Genomic DNA, 26,153 nt, shown 5'->3' on the forward strand with positions numbered 1-26,153 from the left:
TTCCCGACTTCTGCCAGCCTTGCCCTTCACTCTAAGAGGAATGTGTTTACCCTGAACCCTGGTTAACACACTTTTGAAAGCATGCCACTTACCAGACGTCCCTTTGACTTCCCACAGACTCCCACAATTAACTTTTGAAAGTTCCTGCCTGATAGCATCAAAATTGGCCTTGCCCCAATTTAGAATTTTAACTTTTGGGACAGACCTATCATTCTCCATAGCTATCTTAAAACTAATAGAATTATGGTCACTGGTCCCAAAGTGATCCCTCACTAACACTTCTGTCGCCTGCCCTTCCTTATTTCCCAAGAGGAGGTCAAGTTTTGCCCCCTCTCTAGTCGGGCCATCCACATACTGAATGAGAAATTCCTCCTGAATACGCTCAACAAATTTCTCTCCATTCAACCCTCTAATATTATGGCTGTCCCAGTCAGTGTTGGGAAAATTAAAATCTCCAACTATTACCACCCTATTTTTCTTGGAGCTATCGGTAATCTCCTTACATATTTGCTCCTCAATTTCCCGCTGACCATTTGGGGGCCCATAGTACAACCCTATCAAAGCGATTTCCCCCTTCTTATTTCTCAGTTCTACCCATATAGACTCAGTGGCCGAACCCTCGGATATATCCCCTCTCAGTACGGCCGTGATGCTTTCCCTAATCAAAAGTGCAACTCCCCCTCCTCTCTTACCTCCTGTTCTATCTTTCCTATAGTATCTGTACCCTGAAACATTGAGCTGCCAGTCCTGTCCCTCCCTTAGCCATGTTTCAGTAATTGCTATAATATTCCAGTCCCACGTACCCATCAATGCTCTGAGTTCATCTGCCTTGCCCGTCAGGCCTCTTGCATTGAAATAAATGCAGTTTAATCTGGACTTTCCTTGCTCTCTGTCTTGCTTCTGTCTGATCTGTCTGGTACTAGGATTACTGACACTGCCTTTACTAATTAAGGTGCTCTCATTAACTTCCGTGCTGTCTTCAAACTTCTCTTCTGTCTCTCTACTGCTTTGGATCCCACCCCCCTGCCAAACTAGTTTAAACCCTCCCGAGTGGCTCTCGCAAATCTCCCCGGTGAAACTGCCACAACTGTTAACTGGGATGTTGGCAGTGTTAAGGAACAGATCAGAAACTCCAAAGTATATCATGACGTTAACCTAGGCCTGAACATTTTTTGATTTTGGCATTAGTGCCAGCATCAGGTGTGTCACCCCAGGTGTGATTTTATTGGCCCATCAAGAAGCTTTTATTAAAACAAACTTTATTCAAAAATACGATTAAAATATAACAAAAAGAATTAGCATAACTTTTACCAATTTAAATACTTAAACATGGCAAGGTATAATTCATAACTGTTAGCTATCTCTATAGTTCCAATTTAAGCAATATCTCCACAGAAGTAAATCCCTCTTCAGAATCAGTTAGCAAAAGCACACAGGTTTACATGAGGTGCTGGGTTTCCAGCTTTTAACACCTCTGGACAGTTATGACACCTGCCTTCTGACTCCCAGACAGCAGCCTCCAGAAAAAGATCCATCTTCAAACAGCAGAACTTCAGAGAAAGAGACCTATTTTCTGGCAGGTCCCAGACTTCAATCTCCAGAGAGAGAGAGAGAGACATATTTCTCTCCGTAAGCCTAGCCCACCCAGTCACATGACTTTTCCTGTCAGTCAACCTAATGAAACCCTACTCTGAAAACTGCAGGGAGGAAACACTAAAATAACAAAACTGTATTTGCCCAGATTGAAACAAACATTCCAACAACCAGGATCAATTATGCTTCTGCAATATCAACATGTTACAGACAAAGAAGCACCGGGTAAATAGAACTGACTTCTGAACAAAATGTTGCACAAAAAATATTTTTTTCTTAAAGACACTGTATTGTCACAACAGAGACTTCAGGGGGAGATGTAGGATAATGAATTAAGCCAGATACTTGTGAAATGTAGTATAAAGGGTTAATGTTAAATATGTAAATAGACAATCTACATCATCAATGATGTATGATTACATGACAGGGGCTACCAAATAAACCAGTTGGACTTTAACCTGGTGTTGTTAAAACTCTTACTGTATTTACCCCAGTCCAACGCTGGCATCTCCACATCATGATTACATGACAACAGACCATACTGAGGGATGATTTAGTGTGAACTCTCATGCTACATCTTTCCCTGTGTATAGTTTGAAGAATGTTTCATAAAAGGTAAAGTTTATCAACAGTCTTACTTCCAGCAGTCTCTATCAATCCTGACCAAAGAGAACCTTAACTAAGGCCTACAAGCATGATAAAAGAGTCAAGAAAGACGAGCAAGGATATACCACCATGGCCACTGTTACAAGGATGTCAGTATGGTGGTAAGGGAAGGAATTTGATTCAACAAATTCAAACAAAATTGTACCAGAGATTGGCACAGATCTAGGAAGCAACAACATGCTCAAGGACTTTCAAGAGAGGTTGGAGATGGGGGCAATGGTCTGTGAGATCTGAAGAGTCAAAGGTGAAAATTTTAATTAGGAACATTGATGGGGCTTTGAAGGAGAGAGGAACAATAGCTAAGAAGAGAGGATACCATTTACAATGCCAGCAAATGAGCAGAAAACCAAGGATGTAGGAGCAAACCAGATATTAGAATTAGACGTAGTCCTGCAGAAGCTGCAGGCCCAATAGAAAACAATAGCAGTGGTGAAGATCCATAAGTCAGTGGAGATTCAACACGGGAGAAAGTGGATTCCTCTTCAAGATCCAACTCGACAGCAAAGTAAATTTTTTAAAATAGTACGTTTAATTGCAGTTCTGAAATTCATCAAATGAGTGATTGACACAGGACTCTACAACAGGTTACCTTCACACTTGAGGTGACTGAGTCGCAGAGCAGGGTCATGTCCGTGTTATCCAGCAGAGCAGTGCAGTTCTGATGGGAAGGAAATCCAGGGGCCCAAGAAATCAGATTTGAGCAGAGTTGCATCCATTCTACGAAGCAAACAGAATGAGCAGGATTAGAACATTTCTGTGGTTTTAGAACAGAATTTGACTTCTTAACTGCCAATTAAGGCAAGAATGTTATCAATCAAAAGCAATTTAGCAAAAGTGTCTGTCCCCCACAAGGGAAACAAGCAATAAACTCCAAACAATAACTAAAACAAAGGAAAACTTAATGCAGTAAATCAGAAAATTATTCCCTGTGTCGACAATGAACTTCAGGCCTTCCCCAGGTCTCCATAGGACTTTCATCATAAATTATTTGCCTTCTTTACTGCAGCAGGTAGTAAAGAAGGCAAATGGTATGTTGGCCTTCATAGGAAGAGGATTTAAGTATGGACTATTACTATTGATTAGTAAGTTTGCGGATGACACAAAGGTTGGTGGATTTGCGGATAGCGATGAGGACCATCAGAGGATACAGCAGGATATAGATCCGTTGGAGACTTGAGCAGAGAGATGGCAGATGGAGCTTAATCCGGACAAATGTGAGGTAATGCATTTTGGAAGGTCTAATACAAATAGGAAATATACAGTAAATGGCAGAACCCTTAAGAGTATTGATAGGCAGGGGGATCTGGGTGTACAGGTACACAGGTCACTGAAAGTTGCAACGCTGGTGGAAAAGGTAGTCAAGACGGCATAGGGCATGCTTACCTTCATCAACTGGGGCATTGAGTTTAAAAATTGGCAAGTCACGGTGCAGCTTTATAGAACCTTAGTTAGGCCACACTTGGAATATAGTGTTCAATTCTGGTCGCCACACTACCAGAAGGGTGTGGAGACTTTGGAAAGGGTACAGAAAAGATTTACCAGGATGTTGCCTGGTATGGAGGGCATTAGCTATGAGGAGAGGTTGCAGAAACTTAGTTTGTTCTCACTGGAATGACGGAGATTGAGGAGCGACGTGATAGAAGTCTACAAGATTATGAGGGGCATGGATAGAGTGGATAGTCAGAAGCTTTTTCCCAGGGTGAAAGAGTCAATTACCTGGGGGCATAGGTTTAAGGTGTGAGGGGCAAGGTTTAAAGGAGATGGATGAGGCAAGGTTTTTTTACACAGAGAGCGGTGAGTGCCTGGAACCCACTGCCGGGGGAGATAGTGGAAGCAGATACGATAGAGACTTCTAAGGGACGTCTTGACAAATACATGAATAGGAGGTGAATGGAGGGCCATGGTCCACAGAAGGGTAGGAGGTTTTAGTTCAGTCGGGCAGCATGGTTGGTGTGGGGGGGGGGGGGCAAAGGGCCTGTTCCTGTGCTGTAATTTTCTTTGTTCTTTGACTAGGGATGTTTTACCACAATTGTATAGGGTGTTAGTGAGGCCATACCTGGAGTTTTGTGTTTTGATGTCCTTATCTGAGGAAGGATGTTCTTGCTATAGAGGGAGTGCAGTGAAGGTTTACCAGGTTGATTCCTGGGAATGGCAGGTCTGTCATATGAGGAGAGACCAAGTTGATTAGGAGTGTATTCATTGAAGTTTAGAAGGATGAGAGGGGATCTCATAGAAACTTATAAAATTCTAACAGGGTTAGACAGGGTAGATTCAGAAAGAATATTCCCAATGGTAGGGGAGTCCAGAACTAGGGACCATAATTTGAGGATAAGGGATAAGCCATTTAGAACTCAGGTGAGGAGAAATTTCTTCACCTAGAGAGTGGCGAATGTGTAGAATTCACTAAGAGAGAATGTAATTGAGGCCAAAACATTGTCTAATCACAAGAAGAAATTAGATAAAGCTCTTGGGGCTAAAGGGGTATTGGGGAAGGGGGATCAGGATATTGAATTTGATGACCAACCATGATCACAATGAATGGAGGAGCAGGCTCGAAGGCCGAATGGCCTACTCCTGCTTCTCGTTTCTAGACTTCTGGACTTTAACCTGGTGTTGTCAGTCTTCTTACTCTCGTTTCTATGTCAGGTGTCTAAGCCCTATCACTGATAAGTTTCCAAGCTCACACTGTATTTGGCCAATGTGTTGAAATGGTGGTGGACAGAGGTCAATCTGACTGATCCTTTGAATAGGGAAAATTATCTTAAAATATATATATATATATTGCTGAAGTACATTATATATATATTAGTCTGATTGCAGTATCAATGTCACCCTGCTTATCTCTCTATGGGAGCAGTCTCTGCAACACTTGTTGTCGTTAGGACGGTTGCCAGGTAAAGGGAAAGAGGCCGATTTGGTTAGCTCATCTTGCCCCATTATTGAAAGTACTTACTGCCCAAAAGTTTACGTTGAACGCTCCAGAACATCGGCTGCCCAGTGTTGAGACAAGTTCCCTTCACCAATGTGTGAGACGCTGCGCCCTCGCCTGGACCGTCTTTGGGCGGGATTGCAGCCGGGGAGGGCGGGAGCCGTGCACGGAAAGGCCGCGTCAGCGCGTAAATTATGATTAAGTTAGGTAAGTACGTCAGGTGAGCAGCGAGAGCTGGCGGGACGGGACAGAGCGAAGGCGGAAGGGACTGCACAGGGTGCGGGGGTAATGGGAGAGCGCAGGGGCAGGATGGAATGAGAAGCCAGCTTCAACACCCAAAGTAAACTTTCTCAGCACTAAGCAGCCGGAGGAGGCATTGAAGCGTCTGAAAAGGAAAGAGCGGAGGTAGTGAACCCACCCCGCAACCTCAGAGAAGGACATGTCTTGTCAGATCAAGAATTACTAACCCACCCAAGAAAAAGTGATGAATAATTGTTTACCTGTTCAAGGAAGAGTGTGTGGAGTTATTTAATGTGTGAGAGGGAAGGAGGTTGTTTGCCCTAGTGGAGGTGAAGAGTTAGTTAACCGTGTGTCAGAAACTGGTTACATTCAGCCTGTCTATGGGAATGAAGTGAGTTGCCAAGTTTTATCCGGTGGAGAGACACTTATCGACCTGTTGAAGTGAGAGGGCGCAGAGATAAGGCAATGGGGCGTAATTGAAAAATGTCATCACGCTGGAAGAAGTGCACCAGAAACATTGAAGCGGATCCCAGGCAACAGAAACCAGGATTGCCGGACCCAGCTGCTTGAAGTGTGGAGTTTGAATGCTCAGCGTCTCTGAGGAACTGAACATGCTGCCTGCTGCAGTGAAGAGATGGCTCCACAAACCCAAAGTAAGAGGATATTTGGTTGTGTATTCTGCACTCAAACTTCACACTCTTCATTCCGTTCATCTGCTTTCATTTTAAAATCTTGTTTCTAATTTTTTTCACACGACTTTGGCTTTTCAACTACTTTTTATTCTCAAATTAAGAGTTTTAATCTGTAGCAGTCTATTAAAATAGGATCTTGGCTTTGATTTTCTATTTGGTAGCTACTGGACAATTGAAGATTTTGTTTCCTCCTTGCACCAAATTTTCCTCAAATTATTGTCCATTGCACTCTACTAAGTGTGTCATAACAGCCAAGGATTATTGATTTTTTTTTTGTTCCTTTCTGCCTCATTTTCTCCTGTTGGGAAATACCTGGACTATTTTCACTACATTCACTAGCTACTTGATCTGTAATGTACTGAAACTCTTGCATGCTGTATCACCAGGTGAGTGATACATTCATTTGGCAAATGCGGTTAGTTTATTTTAGCCAAGTTTGAAGTCAATTAATTAATTCTATCTTTTGGCACATGAAGCTGTAATTCACAAAGTAGTATTCCTAAATTGTGGAAGTAACGTCTCATCTGTGAACAGGCAACAAATAAGGAGCAAGGGATTTCAAAATGAATTTACTGGAACTGGCCTGCATCCATATTTGGTTTTCAATGAAATGACTGTTTGCATCTATGGCTCTTTTTAATCGTTTCACTTGCTTGCCTAATACAAATAAAAATCAGCCTGTGGTGCTGTGTGAATTACATCACTTAATCATAACTCAATAGCAAGTTTACTCATGAATTTTCAGATCAACCCATTTGGCAGATTTGAATCATCTTTCATGGTTCTTCATTGTGTATCTTTACTTGATGAGTACTAGAGAACGCTGTCAGCTTTGTAACCTTCTGGTTTTTGAAGAACATGGGGTTGTCGATATGTACAAGAATTTGTTTACTGTGCGTCTACATAGCTGCTTTCTCTTGACCAGTGCAAAATGTGTGGTTAGTTGTTTCAAATTAACTTTAAGCTTTAGTGTGTTGTTTTATTCATTCAAAGGATGTGGGCTTCACTGGCTTAGCCAGCATTCATTGCCCTTCCCTATTGCCCTTGAGAAGATGGTGGTGAGCTGCTGTCTTGAACCGTTGCAGTCCAAATGATGTAGGTACATTCACAGTGCTGTTGGGGAGGGAGTTCTAGAGTTTTGACCCAACCACAGTTTAGGAATGGTGATATATTTCCAAGTCAGGACGGTGAGTGGCTTGGAGGGAAACTTCCAGGAGGTGGTGTTCCCATGTATCTGCTGTTATTTGCTCCTTCTAGGGTAGTTGTGATTTTAAATAGTGCTGCCTAAGAAGTCTTAGTAAGAAGTTTAACAACACCAGGTTAAAGTCCAACAGGTTTATTTGATAGCAAAAGCCACACAAGCTTTCGGAGCTCTAAGCCCCTCAGGGCTTGTGTGGCTTTTGCTACCAAATAAACCTGTTGGACTTTAACCTGGTGTTGTTAAACTTCTTACTGTGTTTACCCCAGTCCAACACCGGCATCTCCACATCATAAGAAGTCTTAGACATGGAGTTGAATCTAAAAATAGGGAAGTTTTGCTAAAACTATAAGATACACTAGTTAGACAGGAATACTGTGAACAGTTTCGGCCCTTTTATCTAAGGAAAGATATACTGGCATTAGAGGAAGTCCAGAGGAGGTTCACTAGGTTGATCCCGGGCATGGATGGATTTTCTGAGGAGAGGTTGAGCACGTTGGGCTTGTATTCATTGGAGTTTAGAAGAATGAGAAGCAACTTTATTGAGACATTTGGGTTCTCGGGGTTTGACAGGGTAGACGAGGGGTTGTTTTTCTCCTTGTAGGAAAATCTAGGACCAAGGGAATAAGCTGGGAGAATGGGGCTGAGGAACATATCAGCCATGATCGAATGGTTGAGCAGACTTGATGGGCCAAATGGCCTAACTCTCCTATATTTTACAGTCTTGTGGACCAAAGGGCATAATCTCAGAGTAAGGGGTCGCTGATTAAGACACAGAATAGGATGAATTTCTTCTCTTGGAGAACAGTGAATCTGTGGCATTCTTTGCCACAGGGGGCTGTAGAGGCTGGATCATTAAGTATGTTCAAGGCTGAGATGATTTTTAATCAGTAAGAAAATCAAGAGTTATGGAGTTGAGGATTACCACATCAGATCTTATTGAATGGTGGAACAGACTTGATGGGCTGAATGGCCTACTTTGCTCCTATGTCTTAGTGAATTCCTGCATACATATATCTGCCATTGTACATCGGTGGTGGAGGGAATTAATATTTGTGGGAAGGATGGCAATTATGTGGGTTTTTCGTCCTGGATGGTGTCAAGCTTCTGGATCATTGTGGGAGCTGCACTCATCCAGGCAAGTGGAGAGTATTCCATTACACTCTTGACTTGTGTAGATGGTGGAAAGGCTCTGGGAAATCGAGGCAAGTTATTCTCCACAGGGTTCCTAGCCTTTGACTTGCTCTTGCAGCCACAGTATTTATATTGCTAGTCCAGTTCAGTTTCTGCTTAACCCCACAAGTTGTTGATACTGGGGGATTCAGTGATGGTAATGCCATTGAATGTCAATGGTTTTGATAGATTTTGGCTTGTTGGCAATGATCATTGCTTGACACTTGTGTGATATGTTTATTACTTGCCACTTGTCAGTACAAACTTATCCAAGTCTTGTTGCATTTGGACGCGGTCTGCTTCAGTATCAAAGGAGTAGCGAAAGGTATTAAACAGTGTCTCTGAGTTAAGATGAATGTTGCCAGAGTATCTGACCATGGTGGGGCCAAGTACACAAAACAGAACAAAATCTCAGCAGATGTGGCAGCATCTGTAGGGAGAGAGAAAAGAGTGCTTTGAGTCCATCTAACTCTTCTTCTGAACCTAATCCCAAATCCTGTCATTACCTTACATCTACACACTCTGCATTTTCCAGTTGGTACCATTGAATAGCATTTGAGAACTTGTGTGATTTGTTTCCTCGAGGGATAGTGCGACCAATTTAGGGTGTGACTTTAAAAGCTGGACAAGTTGCATTCCAATTCAGTCTAAGTGACATTTCAATAGATTGTGTAGTTGGTCCATAATTAACCTATCTTTAATCACATTTTAATTTGATGTTTTTAAGTTTCCTTTCTGCTTTGTCTTTTGTTTCGGGCGGTTCCCCTCCTTTTGGGAGCTTCCCCTTTTGAGTTGTCCCTAAGTTTATTTGGTTGGGCACCAAAAGATGTCCATAATTAACCTATCATAATTTCTTATTTGCATACAGATTGAGATAAACCAGTAGTTGGTCCATAATTAACTTACCATAATTCTTTGTGTACAGATTGAGATATAACAAAGTAAATTTAATTTTGTTTTGATTCCTAATTTTTTTTTCTTCAGCTTGCACAATTCCTTAACATGCCAGTAGGACCTATTATTCATTTTAAGAAATGGTGTTTATGAATCACCTGAGGAGGCAGTGATCAACCACGTTGTGTTTTGACTTGTTTTAACTCTCCCTCTCCTGTCAACGTTTGATATTTCCGTGCCTTGCCTTCTCTTTATCAATTTGCACAAAAATGGAGACATTTTGGGTTAATTAACTTTCATCAGACCCTCAACATTTATGACTGAAAGCCCATTAACACTTTATTTTCACTCTCTCCATAGATGCTGCCAGACTTGTTGCGTGTTTACAGCATTTTCTGCTTTTTAAAATTTTGTGTGTATACAAAAATAATTGGTTTCTTATTGCAATTGATTTATAAAAGTTGCAATGTGTTATGACCCTGCCATTAGATGCAGCATTCTCATAAGATGACTTTGGTACATTGACACACCTCAATAAGTAACCTTTTATTGTTTTGCCAGACGTGCATTACTGCTGATCGCAGGCTGCTGTCTTTTTCTCAATAGATGGCCGCACCTTACTACTTTTCAGCAGGTGCAGACCTTCCCTTGATAGTTGAAAAAGTCAGAAATGCAATTTGTAGGTAAGACTCTTCACCAACTAAGCGCCATCACTTATTTTCCATTGCTCAGAAATCTGCACTACAATGTAAATGAGGTGGATTGCTTAGTCTGTAGACTCTGATGTTCCACAAGGAATATTGCAGCATTTTACCAACCTTGGACCAGTTCAGCTCTGTGACTCATAGTTTTTGGTAAATTAGATGTTTATTAAGGAGAGGAGGGTATGGAACCTCATTCTTATGCTAGAGTCAGAATAAACCTTTTCTGGGTCAGCTAGCTCATTAGCAGCCAAGGTCATCCTACTCTTCCCCAACAACATACCATCATTTCAAACAGTAAAGACCACACTCTGAACCATTTGCGGTGTTTTCACTTCCCATACCTGGCATTCTTGTGACCTTTTAGAATTAGATCTTTTTTCTCATTGAGAAATCAGAGTTTTGGACTGTTGGCCTTGGCCCATTAGAACCCAGGCTGTGACTGTTTAAGCGCTCATATGACTAGAACAGATGCATGGCCTTTATTCTCTGGGCTGACTTTCAAGGCAGGTCACAGATTTACCTGATTCTCGTGGAAGCAGAGATTTTATGATTCCTGGTGACACGTTGGGACCCTGTGGATTTCATTACCAGAAGCTAAGAAAAGGAATAAAGTAGATGAACATATGAATTGAGATCTCTCCACCTGACACAGTCCCAGCCTGTGTACAAACTCTCCTTCCTCTGCTCCAACATGGCAACACCTGCATCTCAAATCATAAAGCAAGTAGTTAATGTCGACTTTCACTAGAGTTGATATTAAAGCCAGAGTGCCAAAGAGAAAAATGTAGTGCTGTTCCCAAAGGTTAAATTGAAGTTCAGAGTGGGAGGAGGAAATTGAAATTACAAACAACAGAGATGGACCATGTATAAAAGATAAATGGACATTTCAAGCATAGTTGATAAAAATTTCCAGAGAGGACATGGTTGAAGCAGCACCAATGCAGTCATTGGCACAACAGTCAAAACAGCCTAGGAAAGGGCTTCAGTCAGAGTATTCAGCATATCTACAAAAAATAAGGCATGGCCAAAAGCCATGTTGGTTTCTATAGCAGGATCTTTGATTTGGAGGAAGTGAAAAGTATTTCGAGGTAAGAACCAGTTTAGCCAGGTAGACAAGTATAGCCATGATTAGAGATTGGTTGGGCTACTGTTGAAAGCAGAAATGGGAGGCCCTCAAGTTAACTTGGTGACTGCTGGACATTTTGAAGAACAAATGGATAACCATCGTGAAAAAGAGGACTGGAGTATCAGAAAAATGATTGATGTAGGTGAGTAAATAATCATTTATGACACTTCCTTAACTCTGGAAACATGATGGCAACCTTCAGGTGAGCTAGTCAACCAATACTGGATGTTTTTGGTCGATCATAATTAAGTCTGCAGATAATTACCGGTCTCTTACTGTGACGAGTTCTAAATAATTTTTCTGGGGATGAAAAGATTGCACCGGTTCCAACAACCTTTTAGTCACTGTGGTTGTATAATCAATCATGTTGCCAGTTCTTGAAAAACCTTGGGGTAGAATCTCAACTTGTTACTGGCAAGGGGTGGGGCCAGTGGTGGGGGGATAAATGCAGATCTAGTATGGGCCAGTAAAACCTCTGAAGTTCAATGAAAGCCAGTCTGTTCATTTTCATTGTCAGCCCATGTCTAGAGAAGAAAGAGCAAATGGTTTGGGTCTACAATACTTTCCACCAATGTGATCCAAAATCGTTTGCTATTGACTGGTCAGAACAACATGTCAAGTCAGTTGAATGTACTTTTTTTTTTCTGTGGAGTATAATAGTTTTATTTCTGTGCAATGGGAAGATACTAAATGGCCTGTCGATAAAATTGGTGTGTTTTTTCTGCATTTGACTACGTCATCTTTGTGCCTCCCTGAATGCATTAGTTGAAAGTATAATCATTTTTTACATGTACCAAATTCAAACCTATGTAATATGAAAGGGAAAATAGTCACAATTTATTTGCTAAAATAATGCTTCTATCATTAGAGTTTGGTTCACTTCAATCAATTTCATCAAAAATATTTAACATTTGCGGAGAATTGGGCAAAACAGCAACCTTTTTCTTTAAGTGTGCTCTTGGGATATGGGTGGTAAGAGCAAAGTCAGCATTTCTTACCTAATGTGATCTGTCTGTACCTCTTACAGGAGTAAAAACAAAAATAATGCGCCACACGATTGTGGCACATTTTCTAAAGGGGTTTTCCTCGCTAACTGAGAGGACTTGTAGGACCATAACCGCAATCTCTAGAAGCCATTTGCCCACCTCCCTGCAGTGGTGCTACTTATATTAGCCATGATTAGAGTAAAGGATAAAGACAAGACAGATAAGTATTGCACAGCCCTCATGCCAGGCAACCTACACTGCACTCCTCAGACAAAAGGAGTGTGCTGAGGAATGCATCCCATTAAAGATAAATGGATGTCCCTGGTTTCAAAAGGATACCAGGTGAAATTCACCTTGGTGCTTATTTACTAGATCATCCAATATGTCAATATAACAAGTAACAACACCAGATCAGTAAGGAAATGTAACATCAAGGGGTAGAATCCAGAAATATCAATGAACTGTTTCCAAATCATTAACTTCCGCGGAGTTTAGAGAGGCCAAAGCCTTGTCAAATGTCTTTGAGGATCCATCATATGTAACCCTCAAGAGTAGCAAGACATACTGAATTCTGATGGCTTTCAGATGTTTTCTGGCTTCAACCAAAACCTCTGTGCCTCTGTATCACTGCTGAGAAGTCCTGGAAGAACGAGACCTTCATTCCATCATAGGGCAAGGCACTGTCTGGCTTCCAATAATCTTTGGCAATTTCTGAAGTTATGAAAATGCATACCAATAGGCCAAGTTGTTGATTATCCGTAGGCCTCAAAGACAGGATACAATGTGCCCTCCAAATTTAATACACCCAGCTTTTGTGTCAAGAAAATGTGACACAGCTCTCAAATTTAACTGGGTGCCAGTCCTCAACTTTTCCACATGGATATCCTTCCTCTGGCCCCAGTTATCCAGATCAGTCAGAATATCTGACATATCATGTAGCTGATTTTTCAAGGATTGTAAGCAAGCTCAAATGAGGAAGCTGCATTCGCGACAGTAAAGATTCTTTCCTCTGCTTCATTAAGCCTCTCACCAGTACACTGCAGTTCACCAGTATGAGCACTGGTGTTCTGTGCCAATAAGCCAGGTTTGGGTCAATAACTTTAATATCGGCAGTCATCATCTGCAATGCCTTTGACAGCACCGGATCAAGAGCCTGCTCACTAACCAGGTGGCCATGTTGAGGATTCGGCTCCACACCAATTGTCTCTGACTACTTCTTTTTATCTAGGATTTTCTTGACACTACTTGGCATTTTGTCACCAATACTTGACCAGAAATCTTCTAGGGACATAGCATAGGGTTTTCACTCCAGGATTAGGTAATTATTAGCTGGGCAGCAGGATAAATGGAAGGATTAAAATATGAGTAGTATCAGAGCTCACGGAAACACAGCTATTCCCACATTCGCATCACGTGGCCCAGGAAACATCTGTTTTGATCTGAACACTATACAGCCATGAGTTGGTGTTGATTTTCTCAAGTATGTCAAGGTGGGAAAGCTGTCAATTCCCATGGGCCTGTCAGATTCTGATGGCTGTGATATCTGCTGCATTGCATTTACCCTGAAGCCTTTCAACTAAACAGTACCTGTAAACCAATCTGTATCATAAAGTGTAGAGAGATTTGAGTAGAATTAATTTAAATGAATAGGTTCTTGGCTCAGTGATATAGATGGGTTGTATCTCTGTGATTTGATGGTGTTCTCCTTCTCACCTACTCATGTCAACTTACGGAGGAAGTATGTATTTTTTACAATTGGGTGCATCTGTACTAAGTGTGTAAATTCAGGTTACGATTGTGTGCCTGTTTTATGTCAGAAAGGTAGCATTGTGGATACTTTGCGCATTCAGCTGTTCTGTGTAATGATGCTTAACATGATTGCTGCAGACTTCGTAAAAGAATCAGGTATTTACAAATGGCTATGAAAAGATAATGGTTGCCACGAGCTTCAAAAGCACTTGGTGTGCTGTGAAAAAACATAACTTGAAGCATAGCATGCCTTTGTCCCAATTGTTTTTACCAACTCTAGAGTATAGACACTTTATAAACAAAAAAAAACTAAACTTGATGGCTTTCTTGAATTGTTAAGATTGCAATATATGATTTTTCATGAGCACCAAAAGAAAAATGAAGTTATATTGCTGTATACATGTTTTTGGGAAGTTTCTTCCACCATGCAGGGTGCAGAGGAGGGCCATTAGAGTAATTCCCAGTTATAGGTAGAATTGAGGCTCATTAAGAGAAACTTAAACTTGTAAGAAACAGTGGAAATAGTAGTGTGATCCAATGAAATGGGTTAGAGAAGACCACAAATCACAATTTATATATTGTGTATGACCAGATCTAGGTCTGGAGATGAGTCTTTTTCCAAACAATACAGGATTTTGAGAATTTCCATTATCTTGATCAATGGGTGCCAATTTGCTTAAGAGTTGGACTGTTTTTCTGGTTGGTGTGAACATCACCTCTTGTGAAAGGTGCATACTTTGGGAATATATGGTGAGAGTGATTTCCTGGACTAGTTTTAATGACCTAGCAGGATTGAAGAGAAATTTTCCATATTAGTTATCTCTGAATTGGCCTGTGGTTTTTTTAAAATATCTATCTTCATCTCACCCAGGCGATCATGTGGTTTTGGTGCAGTGGAGAGAGTTTGTGATGCACAAGATATTGCAATTCGGTGGGACGGGTTGAACAGACCCGACGGTGATTGTTCGTATGTCTGAGAGATGGGGGGCGGGGGCATTCACACAACCCAGAGTAAAATTTACCTTTATCAAAATCCTTCTGACTCTTGAAGCACCTTTTCTAAAACATTCAGCCTGCTTGAGCTTTGTTATTTTAATTAAGGGAGGCTCAGTTTCTTTAATCCCTTGAAGCTTTTGATCCATGGATGTACTTGCACTACAGGGACCAGAGCAGTTCAAGAAGGTGTTCATTACCATCTTTTCTCGGGCTATTAGGGATGGACACTAAATGCTGGCATAGCCAGCAATGCCCACATCTGTGAAAGAAAATAAAAAAATGTAGTAGCACCTTGGTGAACCTCCTCTGCTTCCTTTCTCTGGTGCTTGCATCTTTTAAAAAGTACATTCTCCCAAGCTGAATGCAATGTTCTAATTGTGCCTAAACCATTACTTTTAGCCCATTTAATTGGAGTGTGTGATATAAAAAAAAGTTTTGAGTATTTTTTCAACTTGAATATTTTTTCAAAATGTTATTAACTTGTCCTCATTTTTTAAAAACGATTTGTGTCTGAACCTATGAGTGGCTATATTCTTTTTTAAGTTTGATCATTTAGTAATATGGTGTTTAGGTTTTTCATTTCCAATGGAGTCTTTTAAACACCTAGTTTCATTTTTTGCCTGCTCTAGATTCTGATCCTGTACTGGGTGACTGTCGTTCTTTGTATAGGTTATTTTTGGGATTGATGCCAGTGATCACGGATTACAAAGAGGATATCAGTTCTGTTGCACAGGATGGTACGAAGGTGTTCCTGAGTGCCAAAGTGGTCCTGTTTTTCAATGGCGGCACAAGCAGCCATGAAACAAACTGACACCAGTCAAAAGGAATTGTTATCTCTATATCGGGCTCTTTGATTACTTCACTTTTTTGATGATGATCTGTGTTCTGCATGGCTGCATTGTGTACACAGTATGTAATATGAGAATTCCGAGAGAGTCTTTTTCAAATTACATAATCTTGCAGAATGAGTCATGCACACAGATTATTGGACAAAGACCCCAGACTTACTTTTCACACTCTTAAACTCAGTGCTAATTGTTGAATTACATAACACACTGGTGTCAACCCGCCAAAGTACTCCAGGCAATGGCTTTTGGTGTCTACTCATCCTTACTCAGGACTTTTTGCAGTCTGGTATTCAATGTCCTATTTTTAAACCTGTGGAAGACAGGCTAGCACTTTCTGATTGGATTCGTGTCAATCTTCCAATGTCTACAGTTAGAGTTTACAGTTTTACTTGAATTACAATATACTGTAGTTTGTGACTGATTTTGGTATTTCAGGAGCTTTCATTGAGAAATTGATAGATGATGCAGCAAATCAGAACTCTGAGCCATTGTATTATTCATTTCCAGCCATGGATAATGCACGTTGTTTTTGGCTGCACAACTGAGGGAAAACATACTGGTGAGATGGTTATTTCCTTATCCTTCACCTCGATTGTGCCACAGTGAAGGTCAGTCATTTGCTCATGCTGCCTTTGTTTTGGTCAACCAATAAAATGGTATTGGCAAAGCTCTGGGTTAAGCTTTTTGACTGGTCGTCTTGGGGCATTAGTGAACCAGATGGATTTTTACAATGATCCGCAATCACTGAGAATAACTTTTAATTCTAGACATGTGAATTGAATTTGAATTCCACGACATCTGCCATTGTGAGATACAAAACCCTCCAAGGGACTGATTATTTGCTTTAGTTGAGATTGCTGTCACATTTCCTTTGATTCAGTTAATTTTGTTTTTCATGCTGAAGGTTAGCAATTTAGTATAAATTGGTAATATTCTCTATCTTTCCATTTGCTGAGACAATCTTCTGAACAGATTGGCAGTCCATACGTACTGTAATGTGATTTGTAGTGTGTACACACAATGGTTTATAATGGGTTTTATAATTTCAGCTTGTGTATGAAGAAGTAACAGTTGAATGATAGCAAATAATGCATCTTTCATAAGGATGTAAACCAATAGCTTAAGATGACATTGAGTGCTCCACTTAAACTCTGGGTCAAGTTACTGTTCTGAAGGCTGTTATTTGGAGAATGCATGAACTATAAATAAATGTGTATGCCGGTAACTCCCTCCTAGTTGTTGTTGAGAATTGTTTTCCTGCTGCAAAAACAAATTCCAATGTTGCTTGTTCACTGAAGAGTCAGGATCATATGGCTATGAATACTAAAGTTTAGATATCTTTTCATGTGCTGCAGTAGGATGCTGCAGTGAGATGATCCCGCTGGACCATTTCTGTTCTGACAGTGGTATTTCTGTATGTTTTCAGAGGTCCAACCCACATCCAGTGGCTCAGTTCTTCTATGCGGATAAGGAAGTGACTCAAGTGATGACTGAACTGAATAATGTGAATCTGCACAATGACCCCCAACAATATATTGTCCAACTAAATAATCTTCGGACCAGACAGGTCAGTGGCTTAGATTTGTGCAGACAATCTTGTATGGTAGAGCTAATCCAATTTTTATTTTGAACATGCCAGAAAGCACATCGTGTTGACCATTCAATGGAGTACACCCTTGGTTATGTTGATCAGTGTTTTAGTGCATGCAACGTATTTTTGGCCAAACAATATTCCAAATGAATATGTTAAAGGGAAATTGAAATATTTCCCAGAATAAACCTAAGAATAATACAAAATCCCAAATAGAGCATTTCTAATGGTGCCTCTTGCACATCTCAATTAAGTCTAATTTGGCAAATACATCAGAGGTTACATGTTAAACATTCAGATCTTCATACGTCCTCCCTAGTTAGTATCACGTTTTTCATTCCTCTTTCATCAACTATGATTTCATAATTTTATTATTTTAGTTAACTTGAATTGATGTAAGATTTGCCTGATACTTTGTCATAAAGTCAGAATAATCTTGACATAGAAGGCAGTTATTTCGCCCATCAACTCCATGTTAGCCCTCTATAAAGCAATCAGTCCCTTTTTAAAAAAAAAAAGTTGGAAATCAAAAACACCTGAATATCAAAATCAAATTGTCTCTCCTTGACCTTCAGCAGCAGTATCATCACCAAAACCCCTCCTGGGGGTTACCATTGACCAGAACCTGAACTGGACCAGCCATAGAAATACTGTGGCTAAAAGAGCAAATCAGAGGCTGGGATTTCTGCAGCAAGTAACTCGCCTTCTGACTTCCCAAAGCCTGTCCAACATCTCCAAGGCACAAGTCGGTGAGATGGAATACTCTCCCCTTGCCTGAATGAGTGCAGCTCCAACAACCCTCCAAGTTCGACAATATCCAGGACAAAGCAGCCTACTTGATTGCCTCAATCTACCACCTTAAATATTCACTCCCTCCACCACCAATACACGGTGACAGCACTGTGTACCATCCACAGGACGCACTGCAGCAACTCTGCAAGCCTCCTTTGATAGCACCATCCAAACCTGTGGCCTTTACCACCTGCACAATGACCCCCAAAAATATATTGTACAACTAACTAATCTTCAGACCCGACAGGTCAGTGACTTGAAATAGTTACAGTGGCTTGAACTTGTGCCGACAATCTTGTACGGTAGAGCTAATCCAAATTTTATTTTTGACCTGCCAGAAGCAAATCATGTTTATTATTGAATGGTAGCTGCAGTGGAAGTACGCCCTTGGTTATATTAATCAGTCCATTAGTGCATGCAACTTATTTTTGGCCAAGCAATATTCCAAAAGAAAATGTTAATGGAAAACCTAGAAAGACAAGCAGAGACATGGGAATGCCACAACTACAAGTTTGCTTCCAAGCAACACACCAGCCTGACTCGGAACTAATATCAGTATTCCTTCACTGTTGCTGGGTCAAAGTCCTGGAACACCCTCCTAAGCAGCACTGTACCTATACCATATTAGCAGCAGTGGTTTAAGAAGGCAGTTCACTACCAACTTCTCAAGGGCAGTTAGGGATGGGCAATACATTCTGGTCTAGCCAGTGATGCCCGCATCCTGTGAAATCATGAGTTTAAAATAAAATCCTGCTGGGTCTGTGCTACTGCAGAGAACATCTGAGGGAAAAGACAGATAAGTAGGTGAAACCTTCCACAAACCTTATTTTGGAATGGAAACTTACCACTCTAGTTTCAATACCAAGTTACAAATATGATAGAGTTAAGGAGCCAATGCATTGAAAGGCAGAAGGGCACAATGTACATTCTCATAAATACACACCAGAAAAGTCACCTCAGTCTCATAATGAGGCTACACCTTTGTGTGGTGCCCAGAAGAAACCACAATTCCTGTGGGTGGTGCTCTTTTAAATTATCATAATCAGCTCTTATTCACCAAACACCCAACCTAACTGCACAGTACCTCTGTTATTGCACATCAGAATGGAATAACATGTTTGTGATGGTACGATACAATATGTTATTGTGTTAAGTAGGTGAATATCCATTTACAGAATGGTAATGCAGCAAAAGACTTTCTGTGATTCTCATTAGTGTTATTATAGTTCGGTACTAATACTAGTTTCCACTTTTACCTTCTCAATCCTCTCTCTGTCCAGAAGCCTCCCCACTGTGAAGTCTTAAATGCAAGCTTCATTGAGCATCACCTGTGAAGCTTGGCCTGGTTTATTCTTAAAGGAAGCTGCATTTCTAACATTGATATATGTCCTCCCTGTTTAATGCTAATGTACCCAACAGATGAAAACTAACCTAACCTCTAGATCTTTAGAGCTGGATTTTTGTGGCTGAGGCAAGTAGCTAGTCAGGAAATTTCCCGGCTCAGTGCACCTGCACTGGGGTAAAAAGTGCCCCAGATGCCACAATTGGCTGGAGCGGCAGGTGTGGCATAGTCAAGCCTGCTGTCCCAGACATAGATCTGAGATAGTCACATGGCCTGCCCAGTGCCAAGGCAGACTGTTTAAAAGGCCTTCCTTGTTTTTCTGGGACTTTTGTCTAAAGTTTCTATAATGTTGGTGAGGGGACATCTTCATGTTGAAACCCTAGCCCCATATATATGCTCCAAATTTTATTTTGCTCCCTGTACAAAAAATTAAATATAATTTGTCTCCTGCTTTTTATTTCCTACTTTGCTGGCTGAGAATTCTTCAATTGATTGGCTGATCAATCTCCCTACGGTCTGCTCTGTCCCTGGATATCACAATGCCCTATAGAAGGGCAGTGGAATAGGGGATGCTGCACTCTAGCCCACAAACATTGAACAGGTTTTATCAACATCAGTGGTGAATGCTGTTCTTGTGCTGCTGACTGCAAAATCTATATCATTAATGTCTGAATCTTGAGTACATGACCCTGGTCCCTGGTGTTGTGGGGCAGCAGTGCCAATCACTGTGCCACCGTGCCGCTGTTATCTTTCCTGTTGGAATCAAAAACTTTTTAAAAGAAAGATGTATTTCCCACGTACGAATGGGAATTCCCACAGGACAAGATTTCCTATTTTAAGACTTTTACTGTAACAAGCAAATTAAAATCAAGCACTACTTAACAGGAAACTAATGCACCAATTTAAAGAAAAGGTACTTTTACATTAATTAGTTCAATCGAAATATGGTGCACAGAACATCTTTACTTTATGCATGTTCCTGACTAATGGGTAGCAATGCACAATTAAGTCTCAATGTACTGCCTGGCTTCCAGGAGGCTCACTGCTCTGAACTTCTGATGTCTTTCAAAGGTATTGCACCCAGACAGATTATCTCAGAGCATACTTCTGTCAGCAAGGCTCACCCAACGACTCATTCCTTAAATCTCAAGCCCCATCAGCCCTGTTGCCTTCTTTTTGAACAGAAAAACAACTTTCACAAGCAATCTGTTTAGTTATTAGAACAAACACTGTTCACTCTGCTCTTCACAGCAGAAGCTGCTGCTTCTCCCCCCACAGCAGTAATTTCTTTGACTCGCTGTGTCCAAAATGTAGCTGTTCCTCTCTCTGTCTCAAGGTGTGACTTGATTTTCAGTAGGTTTCAGTTTGGATCACGTGGACCGTCTCCAGCCAGAATTAGTTTGATCCACAATCCTTATCCAGGACATTGTGTTTTACGTTCAGTTGAAAGAGGCATTTTTAAAAACAAAACCATTTTGTAAAGTCCGACGTTCGTTAAAATTGCTAAAGCATTTTAATAATTTTAGGGTGTTACCAGTACACTGTGTAATGCATAGTGTTTGAGTATAAACAAGATGTGACAAGTGCATTGTGATTGAATTTTTTTCATGATTTCAAAGCATGAAAATGAACAAGTGGCAAAGTAGCAAAATCTTTGACACTTGTAGAAGTTATTTCAATCTTGTGGAATATAGTTACTTGAATTTGTTTGACAAGAAAGAATTCCACCCCTTTTGAGATGTGAATGTTTTATAAAGTACAAAATAATTATTGCGCTATCCACTGCATAAAATCCCAGCTCAATGAATGCTTCATTTAAGCTGCAGTTGTCTGCCTTTACCAGTCCTCATCTGACTAGATACAGGTGATTCTAACTTATGCATTGAAATCCCATGCCACAATGCTAACTGGTTTTGCTCATCAAGCCCATATGACTGCAGGGTGTGGAACACCCATTTGGAATCCTTAATTAGTGATGGAGTTGCCTCATAATATGACCCCAGAAAAGATTTGCAAGATCTTGTTTGAGTTACATAACCTGATGAGGTTTTGCCATGATTTCTATAGAGTGAACACACGGGAATTTGACTATTCTCCCCTTTCTGTGCGTGTGTTATAATGTTTGCAGGATGACCAATATGTCTCCAGAACTGAAAACAAAGTTCAAAATGTATTCATTTGTAAGGCTGAAGGATTTATCACTCTAAATCATTGCAGTGGTGGTGTTACTTGAGTCATGAAGGGAATAGATTTCTTGTGTAATATACATGGATAGAAGCAGTGGTCAGAATTTCACAATCCTGCCAAGGTGTGTCCCCCACCAATGGATGTGATGGGCTGTTTATATTGCTGTTTAATTTGAGACCATAATACCCCATGGGGCAGGAGGGGCCCAGTGTTTTGTGCCAGCAGAAGTGTTATCTAGTTGAATGATGCAGTTGAAGTTGAAGGTTAGTTTTCCCTCCCCCACCAACCCTGTACTGCCTTTCCAATGTCAACCTAAATGACCAATTGGTTCAATTTGTTTATTTTTACTTTTCAGGACCTCATGCTTCAGATAATTAATCAGATCATGGATGACTGCATCCCCAATGAGCGACCAAATCGAGATTTCCACATCAAGTTTCCAGATGAGGTTTTACAAGAACACCTAGGAGTGCAACTGTGGTTTGCTGCTGAGGTAGACCTTGCGAAGGGGTGGGACGTCTTCAGATTGATCATGTCTGCCTGCCTAGTCGACCTGTCTTCTCAAGTGATAACATGCTGGCTATAGTTTTGACTATCCTGCACATAACAGACAATTTATGGATGTCAGCCATGGCTTATCATGATCCGAGTGCTGGTTTAATCAGCTAGTTAAATATGGGAGAAGTGATGGTCTTGATTGTGGTGCTTATCTATGCCATTTGAAGTTCTTTGAACCCATGCTAAGCTCACGAGTGTATGTAATTATGCATGGTGTGGCTGGCAATCGAAGGCTATCTGCAGTATTGGATCATGTTTAAAGAACTCATAGAATCATAAAATCCCTACAGTACAGAAGGAGGCCATTCGACCCATCAAGCCTACACCGACAACAATCCCACCCTGTCCCTTATCTTTGATTTTTCCCAGTCTTTGGTTTTACGAGCTAACTTCTACCAACAGACCATATGTGGCTTCCATTGACATGGATTCTTTCCAATTTGGTTAATCCAATGTAGAAAACCAAAAACAAAGTAGGTCCTTCCAAAATGTTAAGTGAATTTTGCACTAACGTAGAAAGCTCCAGGGAATCTTTTGAATAATGGGGTGGAAATTTATAGTCCCATTGCCACAGAGGCAGGGATGTAAAATGTGGCGAGCTAATCAAAAGTCCATTGTCTTTGGCAGGACTAGAAAATCCCACTGACGTGAAAGTTCACCCATGACATCTCCATTGCTTAATCCTGACTGGTTGCATTCCACAACTTATCACAGAATAAATGGTGTACTATGTTTTAAAGCTCATATATAAATAATAAGACCTCTGCATTTCCATGAAACACTTTTCATATTTCAAATTACTTTCTACTATGACCAAACCACTGAGGGGGAAAAACTAGATTGGCGGGGGAATGGGAACCTGAAGGCAATTTCAGACTTGGGAACAGGAGATGGAGAATTAATGACTGCCAAATTCCTGTGCTGCTTCTGTCTTTCAGAGTCAGTGTTGAAAAGTGTATATATAAATGCAAGGAGAATAATAAATAAAGCCAATTGAGCTTAGGGCATTGATGGATGCGTGGCAACCTGATCTCATCATTATAATGGAAACTTGGCTTAAGGAGGGGCTTAAATGGCAGCTTATCCCAGGAAATGGAGTTTTCAGGCAGGATAGAGAAGGGATAAAAAAGGGTGTGGCTGTAGCTTTAATTGTTTAAAAAATCAATTGCAGCTGTGAGGATATACTGAATGAAACATCAAATGAGACCACATGTTGAGCGCTTGGACTGTACTATAGACCCCCAAATATTAGAAGGGAGTAGGAACAGCAAGTAAATGGACAGGTTTTTCAGTTTAAAAACAATAGGGCAGTAATTGTTGGGAGGCTTGAGCTACCCTAATATCAATTGGGATACAAACAATGTGAGGGGCACAGAGTGCAAAACTGCATTCAAGAGAACCTTTTCAGCCAGCACTAGTCCAACGAGAGGGTGTGCAAGTCTAGATTTAATCTTAGGAAATGAAGCTTGGCAAGTGGATGAAGTAGCAGCCGGGGGGAGATGACAAATTTTATAAAGCTGAGATGATCTGGCAACTGTGGACTGGATTCTGCTATTAGAAGGAAATACTATGTCATAGCAGTGAGGGAGGCATTCAAAGTGAAATTCTATGGGCGTAATGCTGACATGTCCACCCAAAGAAAAAGATGGTATTGCCAAATCTAGAACCCCCTGGTTATCCAGAAGTGGTAGTCATGTTGTGGAGATGCCGGCGTTGGACTGGGGTAAGCACAGTAAGAAGTCTTACAACACCAGGTTAAATAAACCTGTTGGACTTTAACCTGGTGTTGTGAGACTCCTTACTATCCAGAAGTGTACAGGTCGAGATAAAGCAGACAGTCACAAAAGATTTTATACTGTAGAAAGCCTAGGGTGTAGTAAAAATAGAAATTATGAAGCAAAGAGGATATGAAGAAACATTGACGGGTAAAGTCAAAGAAAAACCTAATATTTTATAAAAGCAAGAGAATAACTAAGGAAAGGTAGGGCCTTTCAGTGACATACATGGTAACTTGTGGGTTGATTCAGAAGATGTGCGCAGGGTTCTCAATCAGTATTCCATCTCTGCCTTCACTAAGGAGAGGGATGATTCGGATATTCTAGTTAAAGAGGGTGTGAAATATTAGATACAATAAGCAGAGTGAGAGGGACTGACATCTTTGATGGTGGATAAATCACCAGAGCCAAATGGATTGCATCCCAGGCTGTTGAAGGAATCCAGGGAAGAAATAGCAGATGCGCTGAGGAACATTTTCCAATATTCGCTAGATACAGGTGAGATCCCAGAGGATTGGAGCACTTGAAATGCCATAGCATGCAAGGCTACAGGCCAAATACTGGAAAATGGATTAGAACAGATAGATGCTTGATGGTCAGTGCAGATATGATGGACTGAAGGGCCTCTTTCTGTGCTGTTAAACTTTGACTCTAATTCTGACAGGATAAACTGTTACACAGAAAGGCATGGATTGATTGGGGATAGCTTGTGTGGTTTTATTTGGGGATGATTGTGTCTTACTGTTGGAATTCTTTGAGAAAGCAACAAGGAGGATTGATTAGGGTAGTACAGTGGATGTTGCCTACATGGATTTCAGTAAGGCATTTGACATGTAGACTGGAAAAGTGAGATCTCATGGGATACAGGGAAGGTGGCAGGTTTGATCCCAAATTGGCCCAGTGACAGGAAACAAAGGGTAATGGTAGATGGATGATTTTGTGTATGGAAGTACACTTTGCAGTGGTGTTCCACAGGGCTCATTGTTGGAGCCCTTGCTGTTTGTTGTATATATTAATTTAAACTCAAATGTGGGTGGCATGATTGGGAAATTTGTGCATGGCGTTTGATGGTGAAGAGGATAGCTGTTGACTCCAGAATTATATCAATGGTTTGGTTGAGTAGGCAGAAAAGTGACAAATGGAATGCAATCAGCAAAGTGTGATGTAATGCATTTGGGGAGGGCAAACAAAGATGGAATGATAAAGAAGACATTGAGAGGGGTTGAGGAAATAAAGACCTAAACCAGCCTCCCATCCATTGACTCTGTCTACATTTCCCGCTGCCTCGGTAAAGCAGCCAGCATAATTAAGGACCCCTCGCACCCCAGACATTCTCTTCTGCTGCCTCCCATCGGGAAAAAGATACACAAGTCTGAGGTCACATACGAAGCGACTCCAGAACAGCTTCTTCCCTGCTGCTGTCAGACTTTTGAATGGACTTGCCTTGCATTAATTTGATCTTTCTCTACGCCCTAGCTATGACTGTAACACTACATTTTGCGCGCACTCATTTCCTTCTCTATGAATGGTATGCTTTGTCTGTATAGTGTGCAAAAAACAATACTTTTCGCTGTATACTAATACATGTGACAATAAATCAAATCAAATGTCCACAGTCCTTGAAGGTGACAGGTTAGGTGGTCAAGAAAGTATGTAGAATACTTTCTTTCATTGGGTGAGGTACTGAATACAAAAGCAGGCATGTCATGGTGAAGCTGTATAAAACACTGGTTAGGCCACAGTTGGAGTTTTGTGTACAGTTCTGGTCACATTGCAGTAAGGACATGATTCCTCTGAAGAGAATGCAGAGCAGATTTACAAGAATGTGGCCAGGGCTTGAAAATTGCAGTCATGAAGCGAGACAGCATTTGCTGGGGTTCTTTCCTGAGAAGAGAGGAGGCTAAGGGATGATCTAATTGAGGTGAAGACAATTACGAGGATTCATCCAGAGGATCGGGAAGATCTAGAATTCACTGCCTAAGTTGAGTTGAGGGTGAAATGCTCTTCTCATTTAGACGGTACCTGGATCTGCATCTGAAGTGCTGTAACCTGCAACAGACCAGTGTTGAAAAATGAGATTAAAATGACCAGCTAGTTCCTTTTCTCTCTTTTGA

At 40.9% G+C, this 26,153-nt stretch overlaps 1 protein-coding gene across 1 annotated transcript in view; it reads left to right on the plus strand.

Annotated features, from left to right (window-relative positions):
• The first annotated feature begins 5,421 nt into the window (after positions 1-5,421).
• Positions 5,422-26,153, plus strand: part of LOC144505204 (lateral signaling target protein 2 homolog) — a 37,954-nt gene continuing 17,222 nt past the window's right edge. The window contains exons 1-3 of the mRNA XM_078231179.1: positions 5,422-6,081; positions 17,221-17,361; positions 22,062-22,199. Coding sequence (XP_078087305.1) covers positions 6,013-6,081; positions 17,221-17,361; positions 22,062-22,199 — 348 coding nt within the window. The 5' untranslated portion in view covers positions 5,422-6,012. The remainder of the gene's footprint in view (positions 6,082-17,220; positions 17,362-22,061; positions 22,200-26,153) is intronic.

Source organism: Mustelus asterias, chromosome 16, assembly GCF_964213995.1.
Source record: "Mustelus asterias chromosome 16, sMusAst1.hap1.1, whole genome shotgun sequence".
Taxonomy (NCBI): domain Eukaryota; kingdom Metazoa; phylum Chordata; class Chondrichthyes; order Carcharhiniformes; family Triakidae; genus Mustelus; species Mustelus asterias.